We start from the raw sequence: 26,999 nt of genomic DNA on the forward strand, positions 1-26,999 counted from the left end.
CATGAACAGACCCTCATGAAGGAGTGGAGAGTAACCAGATTGCTTCATTTATTTATTTTATCTTCCACTTTCCTCTTCCCAAATCCCCATCCAAAGAGTCATTGCAGCCTTCTTTCTCCTAAAACAGCAAAGAGGAAAAAACAACAACCAGGTTCAGGGGACTCAGGTAACCCCTTCATGCCCCCCACCTCTATGAAAACCCCCCAGATTTCATATTCTGAGCTAGATTTTCCTATGACATCTCCTGGAAGGTGTGTCCCCTTGCCTCTTCTCTCCTTTCTGTTAAATCTCTTAAAGCTCCATACTTATTTTGAATCCCAACTTCAATCCCTTCCCTATAATCCAGGTTTCTATGCCCTTCTCCTTTCCCCCACCACCTCTCCCCTACATTAGGAAACCACCACCTCTTCTGCCTCTGAACTTTGCCTCTTGACTCTGCCAGGTTGTAGGGCCCCTCCCATTTTGCCCTCTAGCACCTGCCGTGCCTTAAACCACTGCCAGGCTGGAGCCAGCTTTGATTCCTCAAGGCAGACTGGAAACCTGGAGTGGTTTCTTCTCCATTGCACCTGCTTCTGCTCTGGAAGGTCCTCAAATCCTTCCAGTTCAGATAATATAATGACTCTTACTACAAAAGTCTTTGGCTCGACAGCTCCTAAACTTCCTTAAATGTAGATAATAAGATTTTTCTAACTGTGATCCCTCTTCTTTTAAGCAGCTGAGAATTGACCAGGCTGGAAACACTAGCCAGAGACAGTGATAAAAATTGCTTCAAAGACTCCAAGGCCAGTGGCTACACTCACCTTCTACATGAAATACATGCATCCCTGAACCAGGGCCCAGGACAGGAGAAGGGGAACAGGACTCTGCAGATGGGATCCAGCATCATTCACATCTGGACTCTGCTAGAATACAGACATCCCCCACAGTAGGCCAGCGCCAGCCTTCCTACCACCCTCCTCCCCCTGTGGAAGGACAGCCATCTATTTATACCAACCTTGGTCTTCCTTTCCTTTGAGCTTAAAGATCCACCCTTCCTCCCCATCACCATAAAGTGGTCTTTCTTCTATGCCTTTCAGCCATTCCTGACCATACCACGAGGTCCCACTCAATGCAACATGTATGTTTTATCTCTTATGTGCATGACACTATACACTACATGTTATAGAAGGGATAGAAATATGATTAAGACATGGCTTCCACTCAAGAAATGTACAATCTAATGGAAGCCTACTACATGAGTATACTTTAAAATACTTCTCTGTCCTCGTCAATCACCGGCTTTGCATGCCTGCTGACTCCTCCCATCTGTGTTCAACTATATTCAGGCAGCCCTTTGGTCCTGTGGCCCTTTCTAGCTGTTGCTTGTCTTTTCATCACCAGTTTTCACAATTGATTGGTCTATACTCTTCCTCACAATGTACTTCCTCTCTGACTCCAAAAAATCTAGATTTTGCTCAAACCACGCAATTAAAACTGCTTTTTTTGGAAGGTTAACAATGAACTTCTCCTTGGCCTCTTGGTAGCTTCTATTAAAGGTTCTCTTCTAGACTCTATATAACACAAACTTGGCTGTCTGCTTACCTCTCCAATCAACTCTCCAGATTGCCTTGATTGATTTCTCTTTCTCCTTCTACTAACTATAAGCACAGCCATGGCCTTTTGTTCTTCTGTGTGTACTGGCTCTACTACACTGATCAGCTTTCATAACCGTGACTTTGCACTTAGAACTGTAGCCTTGGCCTAGTTCCCCTACCTTTAGGACAGCCACCATAAATTCAGGTTGGCTGTCACCAAATTTGTAACTTTCTTCCTAAACCACTCTAATCTCCCACAGTTTGCATTTTGGTTAACCATTTTCCCATATACCCAGGTTAAAACTTCGAAGTTATTTTAATTCCTCATGTGAGGGCTCATATGAAATTATCACTGAAACAATGTATTTTCTTCAAAATATTTTTTCTGTTTTTGTTTGTTTGTTTGTTTTATTCTTTAGATTCCACATATAACTGAGATCATATGATGTTTGTCTTTTTCTGTCTGATTCATCTCACTAGCATAATACCCTTTAGGTCCATCCATATTGTTGCAAATGGTAAGATTTCACATTTTTTTTTTTTTTTGTGGCTGAGAAAATACTTCTTATTTTTATCCTCTCCATTCAAAATGCCAGTCCTAGAACAAGGCTTTAATGGATTGTTTGGGGAATGATGTGCATCTCTCTCCATTCCACAGCTTCCTGCGTACAACCAGACAAATAATTTTTCTAAAATACCACTTTCATTGTGTTTTTACCACACCAAAGAACTTACTAGGTTCCCTATTAGAAGTCCAAACTTCAGCCTCACACTTCAGACTCTATCATTTCACCCTATCTTCCCACATGTGAAATTGCCAAGCAAACATTAGGAGCCTTGTAAATTTTGTTTGTTTCTTAATTTCCCACTGTTCCTTTTCATATGCCCTCTCCTTCAATCATAGCTCGTCCACAAAACATGCTATCCTTGTTCTAGCTCCCTCTTTGCAGCTCTTTCACTCTTGGGATAATTATTCTTCCTCCTAACTGCTTTCATCCTTTCATAATATACCACCAATCAAAAATTCACCTATTCTTCTAAGTATATCTCAAACACAATCATCTTCTAAGTCTTCCAGAAACTCCTATGCTGATTTCTCTCCTTCCACTGCCTGAAGGACTTGTCTATGTCATATGTATGCTCTCAAATTTATATGTAATTTAACATTGTTGCAAACCTTTTCATTTTGTTCTAAATGTTTCATAACTTGTAAATTTGAGTTTTATAAATACTTTGAGAGCAATAACGACATGGGTTACATACACATTAAGTACTACTGAACTGAAATTTAACTGCACCAAAATCTCCCTGGTGTTGTGTGTACAGGATTAGTATTAAATCTCAGTGAAAGAAATGATGGCCAAGCTGACAGGAACACGCGCAATGCAATACAGGTGTCCTCCATCCACTGAAGCCTGATATTCCAATTCTCCCTCTGCTTCACGTCACCAGCTCTGAGTTCTATCCAGGGTAAGGGATGTCCCGATTCCCTCCCCCCTTGTCCCCAATTAACTCACTGTTTCCACTGTCACTGGTTTCACTGGTTTCACTGGTTTCACTGTTACAGGCTTCTCATGGTCTGCACGTTCTGTTTCATGACTGACGGTAGTCTCTTCTGCTTTTGTTAACTCCTTATCCACCCTGTTCTACCCTCCACAGGATTAGGAAACAGAGTTATTATCACCTCCATCCAACATCCTCATAGGTTCTCTAGAGTTCTTCTCTCCTTCACCTCTCCTGTCCCCCTTGACCCCCAAGATGTAAGCTCAGGGATCCTCCCTGCCTTATATTTTCATGGCTTATGTACCCATCCAATTTACCCATTCCCTTGATTCAAGACGAAAGCTATACGTATCAGTGTCTTAGCAAACCTACTGGGTTCTGGTTTCATTCTCCTCCCCAGCTGTGGTGAACAGGCCTATTTTGGGCCCATTACCTTGTTTCACTTCACTTATTTTTACTCCTGCCAATTATTTACATTTCAACATTACCCAGTTTCTTTTCAACTTTACCTATCCTGATCCTCGTAGATGTCACTCACCAGCCTGTCCTCTGACTCAAACATGGAGTAATCAAGAGTGAAACTTGCACCAAAGTCATCTGGGGAGGAGAAAACAATCAATAGTAACAAAAATGAAAGGTATTACTAGATCTAGAAATGAGAAGAGAAAGAAATGACCCAGAACACTTCAGCTTGCTCAGGTTGTAAGATTTACTGATATAATCTAATTGTAAAGAACTTTAATGTGAAAAATGTTTGTGAATGTGTATGCATTTATATTTCCAATCTAGTGTCTAAAATATTAGGTTGATCCAAAAGCAATTGTGGTTTAAAAGGTTAAAAAAAAAATTGCGAATACCGCAATTACTTTTGCACCAACCTAGTAATTTACAAATTTTTTCAAACTGTTTCAACCAATTTCCAAAGGTTGAAAATCGCTAGCTTGAGCAATAACATCCTGATCCTTGATAGTCGTTGCTCATAGCCAAATTTCTCCCTGACTCAGTTGCTCCATTGCAAAGGGAAAGGCAAAGTCTCACAACTAAGTATCCCCCAACCTCTCTCCATCCTGCTAAGCGAGGGTCAGAGCTCTATACATACTCACCATAATTGGGGGTGACTGTATAATAATAGATCACCTGATAATAATCATCTTCTTCCAGTCCTTCTTCAGCCTCATATTTTTGTCCTATGGGGACAAGGACTAGAGGTCAAGGGGCATCTGGAACTCCTTGGCAACAGGACACCTGAGGTGGACCTGAGTTCTATCAGTTTCCTTTCTCTCTGCCTCCCCTCAGAGGATCAAACTGTCTCCGTGTCTCTGCACCTCTGAACCCATCTTAGTCTTCTAGGCTCCAAATCTGTGATGGATGAGGTCTGTTACTCTTGCCCTTTCAATCTGGTAACTCCCAAATCAGAAAACAGGTCCCTTCACATACTGTAAACCAAAAGCAAGAATTAAACCTAAAAAAGGGAGGAAGCAGAAATGAAGACTCCAAATCTATTACGGCTGGTTGGCTCAGTTGGTTAGAGTGCAGTGCTCATAACACCCAAGTGGCTGGTTTGATTCCCACATGGGCCAGTGAGCTGCACGCTCCACCACTAGAGTGAAAATGACTCCACAAATAGATTGAAAACAACGACTTGACTTGGAGCTGATGAGTCCTGGAAAAACACTCTTCCCCAAAATTCCCCAATAAAAAATTTAAAAAAAAATAAAAAAACACTCCGGGGGCCGGCCCGGTGGCTCAGGCGGTTGGAGCTCCATGCTCCTAACTCCAAAGGCTGCTGGTTCGATACATGGGCCAGTGGGCTCTCAACAACAAGGTGCCAGTTCGAGTCCTGCAAGGGATGGTGGGCTCCGCCCCCTGCAACTAAGACTGAACATGTCACCTTGAGCTGAGCTGTCTCCCAGATGGCTCAGTTGGTTGGAGCGCGTCCTCTCAACCACAAGGTTGCCAGTTCGACTCCCGCAAGGGATGGTGGGCTGCGCCCCCTGCAACTAGCAATGGCTACTGGACCTGGAGCTGAGCTGTGCCCTCCACAACTAAGACTGAAAGGACAACAACTTGAAGCTGAATGGCACCCTCCACAACTAAGATTGAAAGGACAATAACTTGACTTGGAAATAAAAAGTCCTGGAAGTACACAGTTCCCCAGTGAAGTCCTGTTCCTCTTCCCCAATAAAATATTTAAAAACAAAACAAAACAAAAAAACACCAAAACTTCAAATCTACTATTCAGTATGCTCTACACCATACTGTACTTATAAGACCATATGTACTTCTGAGATATCTTCCCCTATCAGTGTCTCTCGATAACAAACACACACACTCTTGGCTTTTGGCCTTGGTTTTCAGTTCCATTTTACTGCTAATTAGCAGAATAACTCCGATCAAGCCTTTTTACATTTGTTTTCTTAAAATGAGTCAGCTGGACTAAGTGATCCATCTGCATTCGTTTTTTCTTCCTTCCCAGGACTTAAAATATGTGGTTTTGATATGATTGGATCGAGGACGGCAGGCCTCCTGCTAAACATTTCCCTAAGCTCTGTGAATGCTCTCCCTTAACCACAAGCAGTGACACAAGACTCTGGAGGAAAAGGAAACAATGAGAGCACCTGGCAGATTGGCAACAAAGGAGAAAAGGAACCATGCTACTTTTTGGACCCTGTCCCTAAAGGCAGCCAGTTCTCCACTACCCTAAAGGTCACCCTGACTTCTATGTCTCTACTGATACAGTGTTTTCTTTTCCAAGTCTCTGGGAAAGAAGATATCCAGGCTTCCCTCACTACTCTCAGACTGCCTCATCTTCAAAGAATCCACCTCTCTTCTTCACTCTCACATTAGTCCCTCTCATCTTGTTCAACTCGATGGTGACGGAGAGCTGAGTTCACTCTTGTCAGGCCCTCTCCGTGTCTGGGGCTCCATCCCATCAGTTGTCCCTTCTTTGACAGGACTCTGCTTTCCTCCCCCTCTCCTGGCTCTGCTTTCCAGATCTCTTTCCGCCCCCAACACTGGACTCGAGCACAGATGAAGGAATATTGTTACTCCCCACTGAATATGGTCACTCTCACCCTCTCTTCGTTTTCTTTTCTCCCACCCCATTTATGGTAGAAGACCTGGCCCACAAGCTCGGGGAGAGAAGTGAACTTACCCAGGATAAGTGGCACAGCAAGGACAGCTATGAAGAGGACATCCATTCTGGATACTGCACTATTGCTATGAAAGTAAAAAAGGAAATTACAGCAGTTTCCCACCAAACTTACCCCGCCTCTGGCCCTCCTCCAAAGCAGGGAGGGATTTGCAGCAACTCTTCTCTCAAGGGGTAGAATTCTCCTCCCACTCACTCACAGACTAGATCATCAGTTACTACCGGTCTCGTCTCAGCCAGAGATGTCCAGATTAAGACAAGCAGAGTGGGTTTCGATGGGAAGTTGTACATTGAGCTCCCCTCTCCCTAGATTAGATCCATTCAGAATGCCGGCTGCCACTAAAGAAAACAACAACAACAAAAGTACAATACCCCCCCACACCCTATGAAGGAACTTCTTTTAGTAAATCCTCTTCCCTCCTCACCTTCCCTCTCTGCCACTCCTCACAAAAAGCTCACCCTCCCTCTCACTGTCCCCAATTTACCATCACCATCCGGAGTAGCACAATCTCTTGGAGGGATGAGCTGAAATGTTCTGTGGAGGGATGAGCATTTTCTAGACAAAATAGTCCCTTTCTCTGCCTGTCTTAACCTGTGACCTATGGGAGCAATATCAACATCATTGCCTGACTCTCAAAGCACCTGCTACATTGCTTCTGATAAAAATCTCTCAGCCAAAGCCAGTTATTTCCTCTCTGGTAACTACTGGCCTCACCTCACCCCTTTCTCAACTTTCTGGAAAGGGGATGAAAGAATGGAGAAAGCAGATGTCTCTTTCCCTGTCCTACCTGCCACACCTCTTCTCCCACTTTAGTCACTTGGTGTGTTCCTTTCATGCCCGCCTACAAAAGTGGAGTTCAGCTTATCCTTTCCTCTGCTTTTATATGTCCCATTTTCATGGAATTCAATTCAGAAACATTTAGTAACATACGTGCTAGGCATGGTGTGTGCTAGGCCTAGTCTGATAGGCAATTCAGGATTCAGAGGCAAGGGAATAAGAAAAGAATATAGTGTTTTTAAGGGAGTTAATAAATCTCTTTCAACATCTGCTATGAACTAGGCACTATGCAAGTCTCTGTGGAACCCCCCATGAACAAGATAGGTTTGGGGCCTGCTCTCATCCATCAGAAGATGCTATGGTAACAGCTCAAAGGAGAGATAACAGTTGTCTTATCTCCATCTCTTCTTACCCTGACTCTGCCTGCTGGGCTCAGAGGCAAGACCCAGTGTGGTAAGCATTGGCCAGGATACTCCCCACCCTCTCAAAGAATTTCCATGTAAAGGTATTCTATCAATTCCTTCAGCTCCTTTCCAGAATTTCCTGGGAAAAAATGTGAAATACCTTTGTGGATATACAAACGTGCATTAAAACATAAACCACTTCCAGGAAGGAAAGGAAGTGTGGTTCTCCTTGAACAATTTCTAGTTTTTTGGTACTTTGTTACTCCTCAAAAACAATATTCCAGATTCCCTCAGTTTCCCATCCTGGTATCCTCCCTAAGGACTAACTCCACCCCCACTCAAATGAGGGTACAATACCCTCCTCTCCTACTTAACTTTCTTTCACTCTAACATGTAACCACTGTCCTCGCCCCCCCCAGTCTGAAAAAAAAAAAGACAATACCGATATTCAATTTCCAGAAAAGAAATAGAGGAAGTATGACATAAAAGGAACTGAGTGACTTGGAGAGGGAGGAGGGGCTGGTTTTCCCTTAACCCCATCGCTGTAATTGCTTTTTACAAACAATTTTAACTCCGACTTCCCTCTAACCTCCTTCCTAATATTGCTCTCCAGGCTCTTCTTCCTTCTCTGATTCTCCTGTCATTACAGCTGAGGGCTTCATTAGCGATACACTGGATTGCATGTTTCCTATCCTGGCCTGTTCAAAGAGCTCCTACCTTCTAGTCTAACGTTCGTCTCTTAGGCAGTAGCTCTAGCCCATTTCCTCTCATTCAAATAAGAACAATACCCGTCCCTATCTCCCTGCAGCCTCTATCCTGTGCTTTCTTCCTATTTGTCCCTTAGGTTCAAAGAGGATCTTCCCTCCTCTGCAACTCTTCAAGTAGAGGTGGAATTGATACCACCCTTCTTCACAAAATAACGAAAACCGCGGCCAAGCCCCAACCGAACCCAGGAACCCGTGCCCCATTCCGGCCCAATTCCCTTTAACCCGCTCCAGCCACTCCCAGGACCAAGGCGGAGGGCTTCAGAAGCGCAGGGGGACTACAACTCCCAGCAGGTCCTGCAGCCACGCCCCCACCTCGCAGCTCCACCCCGCCGGTTCTCCATTGGCCTTCGGGGGTGGGGATTAAATGGGAGGTGGCCAAAGGGCTGCGGCCGGGGTTTGTCCCCTCCTCGGCTTCCGTAGAGGAAGTCGCGCGGACCCGTATTCGGGGTTTCGGTGCCCCCCCTTCCCCTTCCCCGGGGTCCGGGGGTGACATTGCACCGCGCCCCTTACGGGGTCGCGTCGCCACCCCACGCGGACCCCCTAGCTGGCGTGCTCCTCCCATTCGCCTCTCTTGGCCAGGCCTCCTCTCCGCCCCCAGCTGCCAAGCAATGGGGGCCGCAGTGTTTTTCGGATGCACTTTTGTCGCTTTCGGCCCGGCCTTTGCGCTTTTCTTGATCACTGTGGCCGGGGACCCTCTTCGTGTCATCATCCTGGTCGCAGGGTGAGTAGGGGTCGGGGAGACGCAGGAGGGTGCGGAAGAGAGAGATCCGGAAGGGCTTGGAGGAACTGGGGCGAGCTTGGGAGCCTGGGTTGGGGGAGACAGGTGGGAGGTAAAGATTGGAAAGGGTCGAGTCAGGGTTTGGGGTGACTTTCCCTTGCCCGCAGTTGGTTTCCGCCTTCCAGGGATCGCACAGATTCCCTCTATACGTCTTCCGGCGACGTCAGAGGAGGCACAAGGCCACGACTCGGGAGGGGGCTGTGGTGACCTCCGGCGACCCTAAGGGAGGGTCCAGGAATGGATACCTCGTTCTGCTGGGCTCGCACACTCTGAGTCTCGTCGCTCTGAAGACTCTAAGCAGAGTTCGACCCCACCCCCTGCGCCCAGATCCCTGCAGACTCCCATGGTGGAGACGCCTACCCTGTCCGCTCCCGGTCTCCCTGACCCTCCGGAAGTCTAACTTCCACTTTTCATGCTGCAGCCTTGGTTGGTTCTCCTCTTGGATTTCTCCAGCCGCCTGTGCCCTTCCCTGCCTGACTGTCCCTTTACTTCCTCAGGGCGTTTTTCTGGCTAGTATCTCTGCTCTTGGCCTCTGTGGTCTGGTTCATCTTGGTCCATGTGACTGACGCGTCCGATGCCCGGCTCCAGTATGGCCTCCTGATTTTTGGTGCTGCCGTCTCGGTCCTTCTACAGGAGGCGTTCCGCTTTGCCTACTACAAGCTGCTTAAGTAAGAGGATGGATGGTCTGGAGGGGAGAAGGGCAGCGGATTGCACTGTGAGAAGTGGGGCGGCCCCTGGGTGGTGGTTTGGAAGAGGGGGCACTAAGGGAGGACATTAGGGGAAAGGAGCATTCCTGCCTCGTGTTTCCCACCCCACCCCACCCCAGGAAGGCAGATGAGGGGTTAGCATCGCTGAGTGAGGACGGAAGATCGCCCATCTCCATCCGCCAGATGGCCTATGGTGAGCCAAGGGAGAGGGACTGGAGGAGGGTGTCAGACACCCCCCTCTCCCAGGGAAGTCTCTAAGCATCCACGTGCTCTAAGTGGCTACTTGCTTTCCTTCATACCTGACTTCCAAGGAGAGGTGGTCTGGAGGGAGAGTAGGTGTGGGGGAACTGTGGCTGGGAATGGAGAGGGATCGCTGGGAATCAGGCGACAGTGACCTCTGACATTGATGAGGCCTCTCCTCCCCCCCCCCCAGTTTCTGGTCTTTCCTTCGGTATCATCAGTGGTGTCTTCTCTGTTATCAATATTTTGGCCGATGCACTCGGGCCAGGTGTGGTTGGGATCCATGGAGACTCACCCTATTACTTCCTGACTTCAGGTAAGACATACTTCCTGTCTTGACTTCGTGCCCCACCCATCTCTGTCTGGTTGATTTCTGGATGGTCCCTGGGAGACATCTCTGGCTTAACTTCTCAGGAGGTGGGGAGAAGGTGAGGGATGTAGCTCCTCCCCCTCTCCCTGCAGCCTTTCTGACGGCAGCCATCATCCTGCTTCATACCTTTTGGGGAGTTGTGTTCTTTGATGCCTGTGAGAGGAAACGGTACTGGACTTTGGGCCTGGTGGTTGGGAGTCACCTACTGACATCAGGACTGGTGAGTTGGGGATAGGTGCCTGAGTTAGAGCGAAAAGAATTTAGTGGCGAGTGGGATGGAGGGGAAATATATCCTTACTTCTTAACATGTTTGAACTCACCTTGAGAGGATGTAGAAAAGTTGAGTCTTTGGAGGTCTCGCACCTCAGCATAAGTTGTATAACCTGCTCTGGGGAGGAGTTTGGATTAATAAGACTGTAATGCAGATGGCCTGAGGTGAAAGGAACTTGAGGGAGCTGTACATCAAAAGTCCCTTTAACCACAAGAGGTTGGGGCTCTGAAAGGAAGGACTGCAGGATTTGAGTGAAGTATCGGGGAGGTTTGGGTCAAAGGCCCAAAGAGGATACAGGGATTAGGCAGAGGGAGAATCTAACCTCTTTTTTACTCTTACCCCTCCATCCCCAGACGTTCCTGAACCCGTGGTACGAGGCCAGCCTGCTGCCCATCTATGCAGTCACTGTTTCCATGGGGCTCTGGGCCTTCATCACAGCTGGAGGGTCCCTCCGAGGTATCCAGCGCAGCCTCTCGTGTAAGGACTGACTACCTGGACTGATCACGTGACAGATCCCGCCTGTCTGCCCACTGCCCATGACTGAGTCCAGCCCCAGCCCGGTCCATTGTTCACCATTCTCTGTCTCCTCGTCGGTCTTTCCCACCACCTTCAGGGTTTTGCTTTGTCCACTGGTGACCTTTAGGCTTTACCAGGAGCAGCCTGGGTTGAGCCAGTCTGTGACTGGTGGGTTTGAATCTGCACTGTCCCCACCATCTGGGGACCCCCTTGTTATCCAGGACTTCCCATGTGTCAGTGCTCTGCTCTCACCCTGCGCAAGACTCACCACCCTTCCCCTCTGCAGGCCGACGGCAGGAGGACAGTCAGGTGATGGTGTATTCTGCCCTGCGCATCCCACCCGAGGATTGAGGGAACCTGGGGGGGGACCCCTGTGCCTGGGGTGCTCCTCTGATCTCCTCGTCCTGTATTTCTCCATCTCCTGTGTGGACAGTGCAGGTTGCCAAGAAAAGGGGCCTAGCTTAGGCATTGCCATGAAGACGAACTTAATGGAGCCTCAAGGGTAGACGAGCTCTGAGTTTCCCAGGACCCCCTCCCCAGACTGGACATCTTGGTCTTTTTCTCAGGTCTGAGGGGAACCATTTTTGGTGTGATGGAGACCCCAAACTGCCTTTTTTTTTTTTTTTTTTTTTTTTTTTGGAGTGCAGGGAGGGAGGATATGTTGGACTTCTCCTAACCTCCTTGGACTCTATTTTCCCTCCTCAAATCGCTCCTCATGGCTGGGCTCATATCTGTCCACCTTTCCCCATGGTCCTGGGCCTTGCGGGAAAGGAAGGAAGTGCATGTTTGGGAACTGGTATTACTGGAACTAATGTTTTCACCTCCTTGACCACCAGCATCCCTCCTCTCCCCAAGGTGAAATGGAGGGTGCTGCGGTGAGCTAGCCCACTCTAGAGCTATAGTGCCACTGGAGGAGTCAGCCTACTGTGACAGCGCAGGGAAGGAGGGCAGATTTTTTTCTAGTTTTTAATTGGGGTGTGTTGGGGGAGGGGCGGGCAGGTTTTCTATAAACTGTATCATTTTCTGCTGAGGATGGCATGTCCCATCCTTTTAATCAAGGTGATTGTGATTTTGACTAATAAAAAGGACTTTATAATTGTGGGGGAACTTGGCTTTTAAGGAAGGGGACAACATGTTAGTTGAAATTTCGGCCCTCTCATGTCTCGTCTAGCCTCTTTCCTAGCCTGGCATCTCTGATCCCCTCCAAACCTAGCTTCGGTGCAAGGGCAGAGATCTGGGCTGGTGGTTTAACACATCAGAAACTTTGGGTTAAGCATTTTCCAGAAATGGATCTCCCCTTCCAGGATTGGGATAAAAGAGTTATTCACCCATGCTTCTTTTCCCCCAATCTTTTGCCCACCTCTACCAACTGAGGGATTAAGAAACGCTTCCACTCTCAAGAATCCCAAAGGTAAGGCCAGAGGTGAGGTTAGAAACTTTAATTCCCACATACATTGAACAAAAATATAACCCCCCCAAACAGCAATGTTTTTTTCCTAAGAGGATATCTTGCCCATACCTAGGGAAAGGGACATAAAGGAGAGGGGGTGAGGGACTTTGGGGCACATTCCCAACTTCCCCTACAACTAAACAAGGTTTGTCCTCTGCATTGTCAGCGTAGGGTTCTCCTGATCTATGTTTTGAGAGACTGAAGGCTCAGCTGTTCTTCCTTGAACAAGAGCTTGTCCATGCCTCTCTATAGGGGCTGTCTGGAGGAAGGAGGGGTGTTTGCCTGCTACTCCTACAGTATTTTCTGGCCAGTTCCTGCACCCCATTCTAGAAGCTCCCTGATAGGCGTGAGGGGAAGGCATCCGTGATGTCCGAGCTGGAGTCTATGCCTCCGTGGTTTGTGTTGCAGTGAAGACCACAGTCTTCCGATTTCGCAGCATCTTCTTTCTGGATGGGGGAAGGGGTTCAGGGTTGTGACTAGTGTCCTAGGGGAGACGGACGAGAGGTGGAATAGGGGGATGCTTTTCAGTAGAAAAGCAAGGACTAGAAGAATGGAACGTAGGACCTCACCGAATCTTCCTAGCGATGAAATAAACAGCCAGCAGAAGGCAGAGACAGCCAGCCAAGATTCCCACCCCTAGGCTCAGCATTTCACCTGGGAGAGAGGAAGATGGAAGGTGTCAGCCTAGGACTAACAGACACTGAGCCTTTCCCACGCTCAGGGAGGAGCCGCCACCCCCTGCTGTATACCTGAGGAGGTGTCTTACCTGTGGTATACAAGGATTCCGCTGTAGGGAAGAAAGCTTGGGTCAGTGGGACGTCAGATCCCGTCCTGGGAGCTGGGAGCAGCCCACTGTGCCTCTATGCTGGGGAAGTCACCTGGCCACTCAGGGTTGGGGACTGGTTCCCAGTCCAAGCAAGTCCTGGAAACCCTTCCCCTCTTAGCCTTCTTTTCCTTCCCAGGAGCTCCCTAGTTCTTGTCGTTGAGTCCCCCAGCTTCCCATCTCCTTTCCAAGCTCAGTTCAGTCACCTTGGATGAAAGAAGCCAAGACCGTTCGCTGATTGAGAGCCTGGGGGAGTCGGTAGTTCTGTACCAGGAGCGTAGAGGGTTCGTTCTCTGTGGAGAACAGTGTCTCCTGAAGCTTTTCCAGCTGGGGGTACAGGAGTGGGATTAGGGGAGAAGTGTCGCTCAGGAGTGGGAAAGCGTTGATACAATTGTGCTTCTGCCTCCGCTCTCCACCACTCACCTGTCCCATTGAAATCTGGGCCCTTCGATTGAAGACAGTCCAGAGCACACTCTGGTAGCAGGGGGGTGTGGTGAGCGAGCCATTGTAACGGAAGAACTGTGCCAGTAGTGGGGGGAGCAGCGCTCGCATGTTAAAGGGAAGCACTGAGGTATTCTGACCTGCAGAGCACATACTGGGGTTACCTTCTCACTGCACCCTAGCTGATGTGGACATGCCTCCACGAGTGGAACTCCCTGACACCTAACTTCCTCATCCCAGGTCTCTGAGGCCTTTCGGGGTGGAGGAGGGGGGAGTTTCCCTGAAGTCCAATCTCATTTTGTCCTAAGATAGATTTTTAGGGCTCACCTTTATACCTAATTTTATGCAAGTGGCTCAGAATGTGTTCATAAGCTGGGTTCTCAGTCTCACCCACCTGGACGGAGAGGAAAGGGGGAGAGTTTGGCATGAGTCCATGTAGAGAATAAAGGATCAGAGTTGTTGACTTGCCTTGGAAGGAGACCAGCAACAGACACGGGCAGAATAGGACTGAGGGATGCAGAGAGTGGAGGGGGACCTGGGAGGGAGTGGGGCCACTGACCTCCAAGAGAATGCCCAAGACAGCCAGACCCTGAGGCCTCGTGGCAGCCTCACTCAAGCTGTGATAGGAATCAGAGTCGTAATGTACGATGTGGAGCTGAGGGGAGAGGCATCGAATCATTGCATGTTTCTCCACTACCCCCTCCCAAAGGCTTCCACCCTAGCTCCCCCCACCACCACCTCCAGCATGTCCTAAATCTGTCCCACACAGGTTGGAGTTATCCCCCAAGTACGGCTTTGCCCAGTTTCCAGATCCTTCCTTTCCCCTGCAGCGCCCGTGCCTGTCAGTGTCCTAGTCCAGGCTTCGCCCCCTGGTACCTCTGCAGCTGAGGCTTGGCTGTTGATCTGGTGCTCTGACCCCCCTGGGGATCCTTTCTGACCCCAGTGCAGGTGGAGCTGGGCAGCTACGTACTTCCGGGGAAGTCCCTCCAGATACAGGGTAGGGGGCAGAGAGAGTTGCACTGTGAGAAAGAGAGCAAGCTGGGGTTGGTGGAGGAATGTGGGTACATCCCCACCTCGGGGTTGCCACCCTTCTTGGGAGACTTGGCCAGCCTCTGCTGTCTTCCTCCCCTAATAGCACCCAGCTCTTCCCATAGGTCACTGCTTTTCTAGCTTTTTCTCAGTGAAGATCAAGTCCAGGCTGTGATACTAATCCACCCACTGAACTTGGTCATACACATTCAGTTCCTACCTTGGGCTACAGGAGCCTCACCCCCATTCTCACATCTCCAAATTTATAGAGGAAGCCTTTTCAGAATCTAGAAGTTCAGAGAATGCTTATTTCCCCTGACTTGTAAGATTGGAACTGGAACTTTCACCTCCTTGGAGCCTGGGCTTTTTACCTGTGTGGCCATTATTGTGCAGGTCCAAAGGCTTGGTGCCAGGCTGGTCGTATCCGTGGGGCTGCACAGCGGGCAACTCCGGGTCAAAAGTCACACTGTCTGTCTGAATGTTGATGGGGGACTGGGCGTTGCTTCCACACTCCGGGTAAGAGGCTGACCAGTGCTGTTGGCCATGTGGGCCTAGTGGGGGTTACCGGAACCTTTGTTCTGCTCTCCAGCCCCAACCACCCTTCAGCAACCCCCCACCAAGCTATACATCTGTGGGGAGATAGAAATGCCCTTCCCTCCACCCGAGGCGCAGACCCCCGGTGTGCGGGGCTGGGTGAGGTACCCTGTTTCCCTGAAAATAAGACCTAACCGGAAAATCAGCCCTAGCATGATTTTTTAGGATGACATCCCCTGAACATAAGCCCTAATTCGTCTTTTGGAGCACAAATGAATATGACCCGGTCTTATTTTCAGGGAAACAGGTAGGAGGCCCTGCAGGACCTGATGCTACACGTCCCTCCACCCGCCCATGTGTGCAATGATTCCCCAGCTCTCCTGGTGAATGGGTGCAATGGCTTTTACTTGCATGTAGTTTGAGGACAAGAAAGCTGAATGAGGGAAGAGGGGATAGGTAGGATGCCTGCATATCCAGAGAGGGGTGATCAGAGTAGAAGCAGGAAAACGGGGGAAATAAAATGATCCTAGAGAGGCAGGGGCTCTGTGGGGCCCCTTATTAACTGTCCTTGGGATTCACAGCTGCTGGCTTTCCCTCATCTGCTTTTCACTCTCACCCCGGACCTAGCATTGACTCTGGAGTTGTTATTAATTAGAAGTTCAAAGGAATTGAGTTCCACCTCCACCAGGGTCACAAACTATCCTGCCAGTCTCTTCCTCACCCCTGACCTCAAGCTCTGTCCCAATGCCAGAGGTAGAGGGTGGGGAGGATTGATTAGGATGAAGAGCCAGATCGTGCAGTGGCAGCTGAGCTCACAGTTTTTGCCCCACCGGGTTTCTTTTCCACCCCAGCTCCCTCTCAGACCGAGGACACAACTGGCTTTTCTGCTGAATCAGGAGAGGAGGGGTTGGGTGGTTAGAACCGGGTCTAGGAGTCACACGTGCAAAACCTAGGGCACAGCAAGATGGGAAAGTGAAGAGGTCTAGGAAACCCCAGGACATAAATCTTCCTGTCAGGTGAAGAGGTCCCAGTGTGAAAGGGGTGCGGGTAGGCCTTAGGTTCGGCTCTCACCCTCATACGTCCAGTGGTGACCTGCAAGGCAGAAGAATTGGGGTTATAGCTGTGCAGCCAGGGTCAGCGCCCTCCCTGGGGCGGGCACTGCGCACCGCCCCACCTCCCTCTGCTCTTTCTCCTCCCTCAGCTCCAGCACTTCCCAAAGGAAACCCTGAAACTAGACACCTCGGTGGAAAGGTCGGGGGGCCTATTTAAAATCACCAGCCAGGCTGTGCTTGTGCTTGCTGAGTAAAGGGGGAGGAGAAATGAAAAGAGATAAATCCTGGAGACTAAAATTAACCTGGACCCAAACGCACCATCCGCCCAGTCCTTAGTTTCCTCCAGCCTGCGCAGAGCCAACCTAACTCTTAGAGGATTGGGGTGAGGTGAGGGTGTGGGCAGAGGGACTGGAACAAGGGGAGGGGATAGGGGTTCAGAGTGGGGGGTGCCACTGAGGGGAGAAGGGCGATTATTCCTTTGCTTTGAAGCATTGCAGGAATCAAGGCACTGAGCTGGAAATGAACATTTCAGTTCTTCCTCCTCGTTCCTGTAATTGGAGAGGAAACTTCCCCATCGCCAGGAGCCTCTGCTCCCTAGATTTCCAGATGGCTAAGGAAGGCGGGAGTCCCGGCAGGGTCCACTCTAGGGTGAGGGTGGTGGGTGGGCACAGGCAACCAGCCTGGCAGGGACAGGATGAAAGTGAAGCATTGTGTGTGGGAAACAGAGCTGCCAGCTGGGTCACATGCCAGACTCTGGTGCAGTCCGGTCGGGCTGAGAGGCAGGGGGTCTGCTGGTCCAGCCCTCACCCAGGACCAAACTGCTTCAAGGGGAAAGGTTGGCCTTGCAGGTTTTCTTTGCATTATTCCAATTACTAGAAGCTTTGGAGAGAAATCCTGAATACCTCTCTCTTTCTCTCTCATTCCCTCAAATTCCTCATACTTCTAAGATATCCTTGATCTCAACCTTGAGCTCTTCTGCTGGCCCATCCCTCAGTTGAGACAACTCTGAAAAGCAGCCCAAAAGAGGGCAGGAGGCAGCTTCTCACCCGCTCAGTGGGCCACCCCAACAACTGGAATTCACCGCTTCTGTGCAGGGACAGCCATGTCCTTCCCTCCCCACTAATTCTACATCTACATCTAATCTAACACGCTAATTCTACATCTCTTCCTGGAGACTCTTTCCCTACTTTTTTCTTTTTCCTCAGATGCAATTTGTAACTCTTCATTTTGCTTCCCACCCCCATCATCCTCTCTGCATTCCCCTTCTGTCTCTAGACACTTCCCTCTCCCTGTTCTTCCAGCAAATCTTAACCCACACACCTACTGTGTAATAAGTACAGGAAACTCAAAAATGAGGGGTCCTGGGGATGCCCCTGGAACACCTCGGCCTGTTTCCCCGAGTCCCTCATCTGGAAGCGCCTGAAAGTCCTTTGTAAACTGTAAAGGGCCCAAGAATGTTGACTGTTATTGCTACGGCTTCCAGGGAAAAACTGAGAAAGTTTCATGGACTCAAGAGGGAACCTTGGCCATGAGGTTCAGAGTCAGGGAGCAGGGTCTGGCTTAGGCAGGTGGCCCGCTCTCGGTCTCCAGGCCTCTTTGGCTCCCTAATTGGAGGAGTTCGTAAATAAAGAAGGCCAGGAGGGCTGCAGCTGGGGAAGAGCCCCGGAGAGAGTCTGTAGCCCGCACAGAGATTCCCCAGTGTGTGTCCACCCTCCTCCCCCAACCCAGTTCTCCCCCATCTCCACTAGCGGCAGGGCTGGGAAGGCAAAGGGAAAAGAAGGAAAGTTGTCTCCTCCCCACCCCTCTTCTCCCCCATCCCCGAGCCTATTTTTCTAGCCCCTAGGCTTCCTTTTCCACTCCTCCTCCCTGCATTAAGCACGCCTAAGGACATGTGGATATTAGTACAGACACACAGACACCCAGATGTACCTACCCCCGACAGCAGCCAGGATCCAAATCACCTCTAGCAGGAGCGTGAAGAACCTCATGGTCCTCGGAAGGAGCAGAAGGTACTGGGAGTTTGGAAACTAGAGGACGAGGGCAGGCAGGGTGGGGGGAGAGGGAGAGAGAGAGGGGGGAGAGAGAGAGATTTCCTGAAGTGGAGTGTAGGTATTTCTTTTTCTGTTGCTGTCTGTGTCTCTGTGGGCTTCCAGGGGAGTTGGTTTTCAGTGGGGTGTCGTGGGTTTCTGGGTCCCCAGGAAAAATCTCTTCCTGCCCTCTCTTTTTTATCTCCCCTTGCAGCCCTCACTCTACTTGCTGGCCAGCGACTTTACAATTGCCTCCCGCTTTTAAGGTGGCTCTGGACGGGTGTACGTGGGGAGGGGGGGGGGCTGGCTAGGTTGCTGGCTAATAGCTCCTTAAATAGCCGATTCGGCATGCAGGATGGCCCGGCTCAGAGCCCGCCCGCCTGCCTGCGGGACTCACAGGAGCCCTGGCCCGGGCTCAGGAGCCCAGCTGGGGTGAGCTCTTCCTTCCTCTGCTTTTCACACAGACACACTCAGATGGGTGTCCCCTGGAGCGGGAGGGGACAGGGAAGCAAGGCTTTGGGGTCTGATCCAGCCCCTTCAGGGGGACACTGGTTTCTCAGTCTTGGGCTGGCTTCTCCTCTGCGGAGCAACTCCCTGGGGGATAGGGAACAGATGCGTGGAGGACCTGTTCCCAATCCCCTGCAGATTTTGGGCAGGTCTGGAATAGGAAGAGTCCAGAGTTAGGAGACAGGTCCCAGGGAGCAGTTGGGAGACTCAGGGTGCAAGTGGAGGGTAGGAAGTCAAGGACTAAAACTTGGGCTGTGGAAAATAATGAGAAGCAAGGCAAAGAGAGCTTGTCCAGAGCGCCTGTCACCACCTCCTTCCCACGGTGAGGCCTGGGTCCACGTGCCTGTGTGGCCTGGGTGGGGGGGTGGTTTTGTTTGCTGTATAAAGCCCATTTGTGTGCCCAGCGGGGGGAGGGGCTGCAGCAGCACCATGGAGAGACAGCGGCTTCAACTGCCAGACCCAGCCACCTCCCTCCCCAGGGAGTCCAGATCTAGGGCGGCTTTTGTCACTGAAGAGGACACCAACCCCTGGCAGGGAGGCCAGGGCAGGAGAAGAGCTGGGGAGACCTTAGAAACATTCACTACCATCATAAAAAAAAAAAAAAAAAAAGGCGGACTCCAAAGAAAGGGAGGGGAGGGAGCAGAGAGAGACCATGTGACCCAGTTGGAAGAGGGGCCCAGGGTCTTCCCTCTTGCCCAACAAAGGGCTGAGTAGGATGAGTAGAACCGAGTGAAACCAGCCACCTGGGAGCTGGGCGAGGGGTGCTTAGAGGCTGCTGTGTCAGGAATGTGGGCTGGTGCTTGCTCTCCACGGGACTGGAAATCCCGATCGGAATGTACACCCTAAATCCCTCATTAGGGAATGTGAAACCCACAGATAATTTCCACCCAGACACTGAAACCTCTTTCTCTACTCCCTACGCTTCTCCAGTCACCAGCTAGGAGGGTGCTCCTGTGTGAGCTCCCTCTGCCCTCCTTGCTCCTGCCAAGTAGCACTAAATAGCCAAAACAAAGGATGCAGAAGGTAAACACCGGAGCAGGATAAAAGCCAAATGAACGGAAATGAATAGGGGGTGTGCTGGCAGAGGCAGGAGCCCGCCATGCCTTTCGGTCCCCCGTGATTGATCTGCAAAGCAAAGCCTCTTTGCAGATGTCACTTCCTTTCCGCATCACCTTCCACATTATTTTTCCCCGTACAGGAAAGTTTTATGTTTTGATGTTCCTCTACAGCCCCTATCTATCTCATCTAAGAAGAACACATGGTAAAGTGCAAATTAGACTTCCTGGGAATGAGGATACTTATCACAGAGGAACAGGAAAAAAAGGAAAGAAAAAAAAGAAGAAAGCAGAGACATCTTTGGCATGATACGAAAGAAGAGGCCGGGACACAATGACCTCAGAGTTCCTGGGGAGCGTCTGGGGCCCCGGCAATTCCAGCTCCCAAGGCAGGTAGTGTGTCTTGCCCGGCGCCACCTCCTGGTTGGCTGTGAATTTTTTAAATTTTCATTTAAAACGTTTTGTGTTTGATTCCTTCTGGGAAGAGTTTCACCGCTGGTGGGCTTTGGGATTTTTGTCTACACAATTGAACATTGTTTCCCAAAGATGGCTTAGCCCCATTCAGCACTTTCCTACTTCTGAGTGAGCAGCCCATCCAGCCCCGGGCGCCCTCCACATGGACAAAGGCCCTGGTTTCTAGAAGAGCAAGAAGGGAGGCCAGCAGTATTCCCCAAGGATTTGACTTTATTTTGCTTTTTGGATTTACTGTGGATATTTTTGTTGTCATTAGGCTGATTTGGGTAGGGGTCAAAAGGACTCATGATTTTTTGTGTTTTTTTTTTTAAAAAACAGACACCTCCCGCCACCCTCCTCCACCTTAACTGCTGCTCAAACTCCGGCACCTTTGTTTTAATTCCTGCCTCTCTCCAGTCCAATTCTTACCTCCAGGGTGGCTAAAACCCTACAAAAACCAAGACATCCCGCTGCCTTCTGGCGCCATCTCCTGTCCTTTCACAGGCAGTGAAATGTGAATGGGTCAGAATCGAAAGTGTCCAAGTGCGGTGACTTTGGGGTTTGCTTTTTCTTAAAAGGTCCTTTTGAAAAAGGATAGTTAAACTCACTAAGTATCCCAATTAGTCTAAATCACCTTACAGGAACCCACGCAGTGCTCTGAGTTTGTATGGTGGGGTATATGAGAGTTCAGTGAGGAAGGGAGGCAGATGGAAAGGACAGAATGTTGCGCACAGGAACGTCCTCAGGCAGTACAGGTGGTAACTAATTGCTGAGAAGAGAGAATCGATGAGGAGACGGAATTAGATGGAATTTGATTTCCTAAAAGTGCAAGCAACTTTGTGCCATGAAGCCAAGTAGACCCAGAGATACTCTAACTTGATAATCACATTTATGTATTACCACACGATTGTTTTCTAACACATTGGTATTGAAGTCCCTTAAGCCAATACAAAAGCTTCCAAGAATTAAAGTCAAAGTAATTTGGGGGAGGGAGTGGTCTGAACTCTGGATCATTTTCTCAGTTTTCTGGTTCACATTTCACGACAGATGCAGCATGAGAATCTTACAAACAGGACAGATAAGAGTTTGTGGTGTGAAATGTTGCAAATTTAATTAAAAAGGAGTGATTTTTGTGTCATGCATTGATTCCATGCCCAGAACACTGCCTGGTACATAAATATTTGCTGAATGAATGAATGAGTCTAGTCATTGGGACATTTATTTACTTTCTTTCTACCTTTGGTATTGCACAGAATTTTAGACCAGAAGGGTCCTCAGGCAGCATTCCAACTCCCTTGTTTACCCTGTAAAGACTGAGTTTTGAGGGATTTAGGGATTCTCCTATGGTTGGTCATATCACTGCCAAGATGAAGCAGGTCAAGGACGCAGGTGCCATTGAACTTTCTCCTGCCACTCTGCTTCTCAAATGTCCGTGTGCATCAGACTGACCTGGAAAGCTTGTTAAAATACCGATTTCTGGGCCTCCCCCCACCGCAGCTTCTGATTCCGTAGGTCTGGACTATATCCAGAGATTTGCATTTCTAACAAGTCACCAGGTGGTGCTGATGGTACCAGTCTGAGGGACCACACGAAAATCAATGGCCTGTGCCAGCTGGAGAAGCAGAGGTAGTGAGGAGTTTGCCTGTCTTTGTAGGGATTCTAGCTTCTGGAACTGTTGTGTCTTTGTAGAGGTTAGCAACGATACCTTTGCTAGTTTATAAACATATATTGAGTATTTCCAGGAGGTAGGCACCGTGCCAAGCCCTAGAAATAAAAAATTAATACGACAATCCCTGCTCTTAAGAATTTCGTAATTTCTTATCAGATGCAGCTACCTTAGCCAATTACTGCAACGCAATGGTGAGAAGTTCTAAACTGTGGTATAGCAAAGTGTTATGGGAACCAAGGCAGGTGGGCAATTGGCAGTGAGATTTTCTTTACCTAATGTCCACAGTCTTTCCACAGGATGGGAGCATAACCAGGTTCTGTAGTTATATGTAAGACCATAAAAATTGCTTCTCCAAGGCAGGCAGACCCATGCTTCACTGTCTCTGAGAGTGACATCAAAGGGTAGCTGATGTCAAAACAGGATTATATTATATATATATATATATATATATATATATATATATATATATATATACACACACATATGTGTGTGTGTGTATATGTATGTATATATATGTATATGTGTATATATATGCATATATATATATACACATACACACGCACACATATATATATACGTATATATATTTTTAAATTTAAGGACTTTTTCGGGGGGTGGAATATTGGGGAACAGTGTGTTTTCCCAGGACCCATCAGCTCCAAGTCAAGTCGTTGTTTTCAATCTAGTTGTGGAGGCTCAGCTCAGTGGCCTATATGGGAATAGAACCGGCGACCTTGGTGTTATGAGTACTGTGCTCTAACCACTGAGACAACCGGCCGCCCCTCCTTAGTATATTTAATAAACTGCTTCCTTTGTAAGGAGGAAGGAAAAAGGATATCATGGTGCCCTAGAATTGTAATTATTTGTTCCATCTTCTTTAGGGGCCACCTCATTCTGCCGGTCTTTTCCCCTTTCTTCTCTACCATTCATCTAACTCAAATGAAGGTTGTGGACCAACCCAAGCAAAAGACATTAACACTTCTACCACTTTCCTCTGAGAAGGTGAGAAGATTCTGGTTTAAAGAGAACTTTTTCTTTGTTTTTGAAGGAACTTTTATGTCTGAATCGCTATAGAACTAGAAATCAGGAGATAATATACCAAAATCTTATAATGATGGGTAGCTTATTACTGACTTAAATCATCCCATGAATGCAAAATCTGTTCTCAGATCAGATTGTGACAAATGATTGGGATTTCTCGGAAACCTTATAAGCGAAAGAGCTTGCTGTGCTTTCATTGACAGTCTGCTCTCAAAATTTCTATACATTTTTCAAAACGATGTGAGTCTTGAAAGGTAAAGTGACTTGGCTGACGTCACAGAGAAATATTAATAGGACAAAGAACCAGGCTCTGACCGACCCCTAATTCAGAACGTGTTAAAATACTTACAAAACAAAAATAAAAGCCTTTAAAGAAAACAGAGTGCATTTCTGGATCTGGCTGCTAATGCCTCAGTTAATTTCCTGTAGTAGTGAGGAGGCATTGCTCTGAGAAGGAAAACCAAATGCAAAAACCAACAAGCCCATTTTTTGATTCAAGTCATTTCTAAGGCAACATCTACGTAAGTGAAATGCAGTTATTAATGAGTTCATAGATCCTGTATTCTCCCCATCGTTCTGCCATCAGCGTGCTTATTCATGTGTCACATACGTTTTAGTTAAGTAGCAGGTTGGTTATAAATCCATGCATGTTGAGAAGAGCTAACCTTTTTGCTCCTATTAAAAACAATTGAAAGGAAATAGCTCCAGAGTTGGCTCCAGAATGCTAGAGAATACCAGATCTTGGCAATGGCTTATCGCTTTTCCTCTTAATTATTCTTTTTTAATTATACAAGTAATACCTGATTAGTTTGGGGAAAATAGAAGATTCAGAAACATATATCACTCAAAATTCTCCCAGTTAGAGATAACTACTGTTAACATTCTGATGTCATAAACTTTCTCCTATAAAGCTATGTCTAAATGCATATATTTTGTATAAATACTGTATTTTTTATAAAAATAGGATCATACAATATACATAATTGGCCTCTAACCTTTTTTTCCTAACACTATTTTGTGAACATTCTTCTCTGTCAAAAAAATATTGACAGAGAAAATGCAACACGATGCACCAATTTAAAGTGCTTCATGTTATATAGAAGTAACCTAATGTATGTAACCAATCTTCTGCCTTTTGACTGTTACGTTTTTTGTTTTCTTTCAATCCAGATTTTACCTATGACAAACAATAATTCAATTAGAATATTCTTGTTCATATATATTTACACACTAGCCCAATTGTTTCTTAGAAGTAGAATTGCAAGAGGGTATATACTTTGTTTAAAAACTTTTTATTGTGAAAAAGTTCAAATTCATTCCTTTTGTTAAAATCAAGTTTCTGGAAGTATAGCTTACACACAGTAAAATTCACTGTTTTTAGTGTATAGTTCTATGAGTTTTGACAAATACATACAGTTGTATAACCATCATCATGATAAAAATATAGAACAATTCGTCACCTCTGGCCTCCCCCTAATTTCCTCCTGCCTCTTTGAGGTCAGCTTTTCTTCCCCAACTCATCCTTTAGTCACTAGTGACATGTTTTCTGACCCTATAATTTTGCCTTTTCCAGAATGTCTTATGTATTATATTATACAGCATGTAGCCTTTTGAGTCTGGCTTCTTTCACTTAGCATTCACTTATGTTGTTGCATATCAAAATGTATTTCATTTTATTGCTGAGTCTTTCTATTATATAGATATACCACAGTTTGTTTATCCAACTTACCAGTTGAAGAACATGTGGTTGTTTCTAGTTGTTGGCAACCATGAATAAAGCCACTAAAAACCCTCGATTACAGGTTTGTGAGTGGACATATGTTTTTGTTGTTCTTGAGTAAATACCTAATGCTGGGTTGTATGGTGAGTGTATGTGTAACTTTGTAAGAAACTGCCAAACTGTTATTCATAGTGGTTGTACTGTTTTTCATTCCCACCAGCAGTGTATGAGAGCTCAGTTTCTCCACACCTAATAGTGAGTTACAAAAACAAAACAAAACAAAAGAGTAGCCATTCTAATAGGTGTGTAGTGGTATTTCCTTTTGGTTTTAATTTGGGGTGTGCCCTTTTTTTTAGGGTTTTTACTATATTTATTTCCATATCGCTTTCCATAAAGGTTATATTCTTCCAATGGTATGTACACGAGTTGTCACTCTTTCTTTGTAGAGATAAACAAAGGACCCTATAATCGGTGTTCCACAGCTAGGCAAAAATTCAGTATTTTTTTCTCCCTTGTGACCTTTTAGCTATCACACAGAAATAAAATTCACTTGTATCAAGGTTAAATTTTTGTACAGTGAATCCCATCTTCTGAATGATTTTCAGTATAAAGTGAGAGCTGTGTTCATGTGGAAGAAATTTTGGCTTAAAAATGAGTAAAGTCTACATTAGTGAGTGTAGCAAGCTCTTCAAGGACATATATTGAAAGTAAACCCATCATTTTACAAGAAATAATATTATAATAATTTATACTAATGCAAAATACTGCTTCTCAAAATAGCTCATATAACCAAGCAGGAGAAAACTTGGCTTAAATGGACCACATTGCACCAGTCACCTGCCTTCTATCAAATTGCAGTATATTTCAGTAGGATTGCATTTAACTCTTTGATTACTAAGACTTTGCTTTTGGTATTTTGGGGAAGTCATGGGCTTGATTGAACTGAAATGAAATAGAAACGCAAACACCGCCTTGGCAAAAATCTGAACTGTATTAATAAACATGGGAGCATACTTATTGGAACACATGGCAGAAGAGTATACCAAAATCCTGTCAACATCCACCGAATAAGTCCTCTATTTTGTAATTGTAAGTTTGGATGTAGCACACTAAACTTCTATATAGCAAAGTATACCTATCTTGTTATTTTCTACTGCAGAATAAGAAAAGCAGACATTGGCTTAAGGACCAGTATGTTTTGTTGTGTTTGTAGAAGGTTCACAAGTCAATCGTTAGCTACCTCAGATTATTTTTAAATTTGACTTTTATTTTTATCAAAGTAGTTCAGGTACACAGTTTAAAAAGTCAAATAGACTAAGAAAAGTCATAATGAAATACTCTATGCTCCCCACATCCAATTCCTACCTCCTAGAGACAATTTCTGTAACTTTTTTACTGTTTCTTCTAGTCTATAACTCCAAATCTCCAAAAACCTGTTTACTAGAAATACTACTGTTTCTTGACCTTTTTCATTTTAGATAATATTGTCTATTAACTTCCAACTATGAAAGATGAGGACTTATCTCTTTTATGCAACACTACCTCCCCAACCCATATTTCTACCCCATCCTCCTGATATAGTTTTTCACAAGTTTAGTTAAATTAGTATTCAGCTTTTAAATTATTAATATCATCAATATTTACTCACAGCAAAGCCAAGGAGTGTATATTTCCTTTCTTGTGAAACTTTTAATTTCCTTTGAATTAATAATGGCCTTCCCCCCCACCTTTTGGCTTTAGTTTTTTAGTTGCTCATTCATCTCTAAACTTATTGTTTAACGTATAACTTCTCTCTCATTATATTCAAACAGATCAGGTAATCTGTCCTAACTTTTTTTTACAGGAATATTTCTCTTGGAGCCCTCTATCCTCCTGTTCTAAGTTAGACTGGCTTCTTTTCTCTCTGGAAGCTTTTTACGATTTAGTATCTTTCCTTTCTTTTAGGTGTCCTATAATTGTATGATAATGTACCATGGTGTAGGTCTTTTTTATTTCTTGGAAGTGTACTTAGTGGACTCATTTGTCTAAAAACTTGTGTTCTTCAGCTCTGGGATATTTTCTCATATTATTTTTTTGACAATTTTGTTTTATATGTTCTCTTTCTCTGAAACTCCTGTTAATTGTATGCTGAATCTTCTG

The 26,999-nt window shown here is 46.7% G+C and overlaps 3 protein-coding genes across 6 annotated transcripts; 1 reads left to right on the forward strand and 2 right to left on the reverse strand.

Annotated features, from left to right (window-relative positions):
- LOC308487099 (uncharacterized protein C1orf54 homolog) lies at nucleotides 1-9,416 on the reverse strand. 2 transcript variants are annotated; one of them, XM_081024991.1, is made up of 9 exons: nucleotides 9,316-9,416; nucleotides 6,714-8,982; nucleotides 6,429-6,567; nucleotides 6,232-6,296; nucleotides 4,181-4,264; nucleotides 3,616-3,674; nucleotides 3,092-3,220; nucleotides 801-902; nucleotides 1-118 (listed from the first exon to the last, which is right to left on the reverse strand). In XM_081024991.1, the coding sequence occupies exons 4-8, from the start codon at nucleotides 6,275-6,277 to the stop codon at nucleotides 804-806; spliced, it is 417 nt and encodes a 138-aa protein (XP_080881117.1). In that variant the 5' UTR covers nucleotides 6,278-6,296; nucleotides 6,429-6,567; nucleotides 6,714-8,982; nucleotides 9,316-9,416; the 3' UTR covers nucleotides 1-118; nucleotides 801-803. The 2 variants fall into 2 exon arrangements, with proteins under 2 accessions (XP_080881117.1, XP_080881118.1); XM_081024992.1 differs by lacking the exons at nucleotides 6,429-6,567; nucleotides 6,714-8,982; nucleotides 9,316-9,416 and having other exon boundaries at nucleotides 6,232-6,342.
- APH1A (aph-1 homolog A, gamma-secretase subunit) lies at nucleotides 8,764-12,163 on the forward strand. The gene is made up of 7 exons (XM_081024990.1): nucleotides 8,764-8,898; nucleotides 9,453-9,623; nucleotides 9,782-9,855; nucleotides 10,096-10,218; nucleotides 10,365-10,492; nucleotides 10,897-11,020; nucleotides 11,346-12,163. Exons 1-7 carry the CDS (start codon nucleotides 8,786-8,788, stop codon nucleotides 11,408-11,410), a joined length of 798 nt encoding a protein of 265 aa, XP_080881116.1. The 5' UTR covers nucleotides 8,764-8,785; the 3' UTR covers nucleotides 11,411-12,163.
- Nucleotides 12,164-12,483: 320 nt separating this feature from the next.
- CA14 (carbonic anhydrase 14) lies at nucleotides 12,484-18,935 on the reverse strand. 3 transcript variants are annotated; one of them, XM_081024987.1, is made up of 11 exons: nucleotides 18,813-18,935; nucleotides 18,322-18,415; nucleotides 16,408-16,428; nucleotides 15,174-15,353; nucleotides 14,650-14,792; nucleotides 14,101-14,428; nucleotides 13,756-13,913; nucleotides 13,539-13,659; nucleotides 13,276-13,296; nucleotides 13,079-13,163; nucleotides 12,484-12,955 (listed from the first exon to the last, which is right to left on the reverse strand). In XM_081024987.1, the coding sequence occupies exons 2-11, from the start codon at nucleotides 18,374-18,376 to the stop codon at nucleotides 12,892-12,894; spliced, it is 1,176 nt and encodes a 391-aa protein (XP_080881113.1). In that variant the 5' UTR covers nucleotides 18,377-18,415; nucleotides 18,813-18,935; the 3' UTR covers nucleotides 12,484-12,891. The 3 variants fall into 3 exon arrangements, with proteins under 3 accessions (XP_080881113.1, XP_080881114.1, XP_080881115.1); XM_081024988.1 differs by lacking the exon at nucleotides 18,813-18,935 and having other exon boundaries at nucleotides 14,101-14,167; nucleotides 14,333-14,428; nucleotides 18,322-18,653; XM_081024989.1 differs by lacking the exons at nucleotides 13,756-13,913; nucleotides 18,813-18,935 and having other exon boundaries at nucleotides 13,539-13,625; nucleotides 14,101-14,167; nucleotides 14,333-14,428; nucleotides 18,322-18,653.
- Nucleotides 18,936-26,999: the final 8,064 nt, after the last annotated feature.

The sequence above is a fragment of the Rhinolophus hipposideros genome (assembly GCF_964194185.1).
Source record: "Rhinolophus hipposideros genome assembly, chromosome: 19".
Taxonomy (NCBI): domain Eukaryota; kingdom Metazoa; phylum Chordata; class Mammalia; order Chiroptera; family Rhinolophidae; genus Rhinolophus; species Rhinolophus hipposideros.

Coding starts and splice junctions, on each gene's coding strand:
- CA14 (XM_081024987.1), bottom strand. CDS start 18,376: ATGAGGTTCTTCACGCTCCTGCTAGAGGTGATTTGGATCCTGGCTGCT. Junction 16,429..18,321: donor GATCCTGGCTGCTGTCGGGG/GTAGGTACATCT, acceptor TCTGCCTTGCAG/GTCACCACTGGACGTATGAG. Junction 13,914..14,100: donor GCATAAAATTAGGTATAAAG/GTGAGCCCTAAA, acceptor TGTGCTCTGCAG/GTCAGAATACCTCAGTGCTT.
- APH1A (XM_081024990.1), top strand. CDS start 8,786: ATGGGGGCCGCAGTGTTTTTCGGATGCACTTTTGTCGCTTTCGGCCCG. Junction 9,624..9,781: donor GCCTACTACAAGCTGCTTAA/GTAAGAGGATGG, acceptor ACCCCACCCCAG/GAAGGCAGATGAGGGGTTAG. Junction 10,493..10,896: donor ACCTACTGACATCAGGACTG/GTGAGTTGGGGA, acceptor CTCCATCCCCAG/ACGTTCCTGAACCCGTGGTA.
- LOC308487099 (XM_081024991.1), bottom strand. CDS start 6,277: ATGGATGTCCTCTTCATAGCTGTCCTTGCTGTGCCACTTATCCTGG. Junction 4,265..6,231: donor TGCTGTGCCACTTATCCTGG/GTAAGTTCACTT, acceptor TTGTCCCCATAG/GACAAAAATATGAGGCTGAA. Junction 3,675..4,180: donor TACAGTCACCCCCAATTATG/GTGAGTATGTAT, acceptor TCTCCTCCCCAG/ATGACTTTGGTGCAAGTTTC.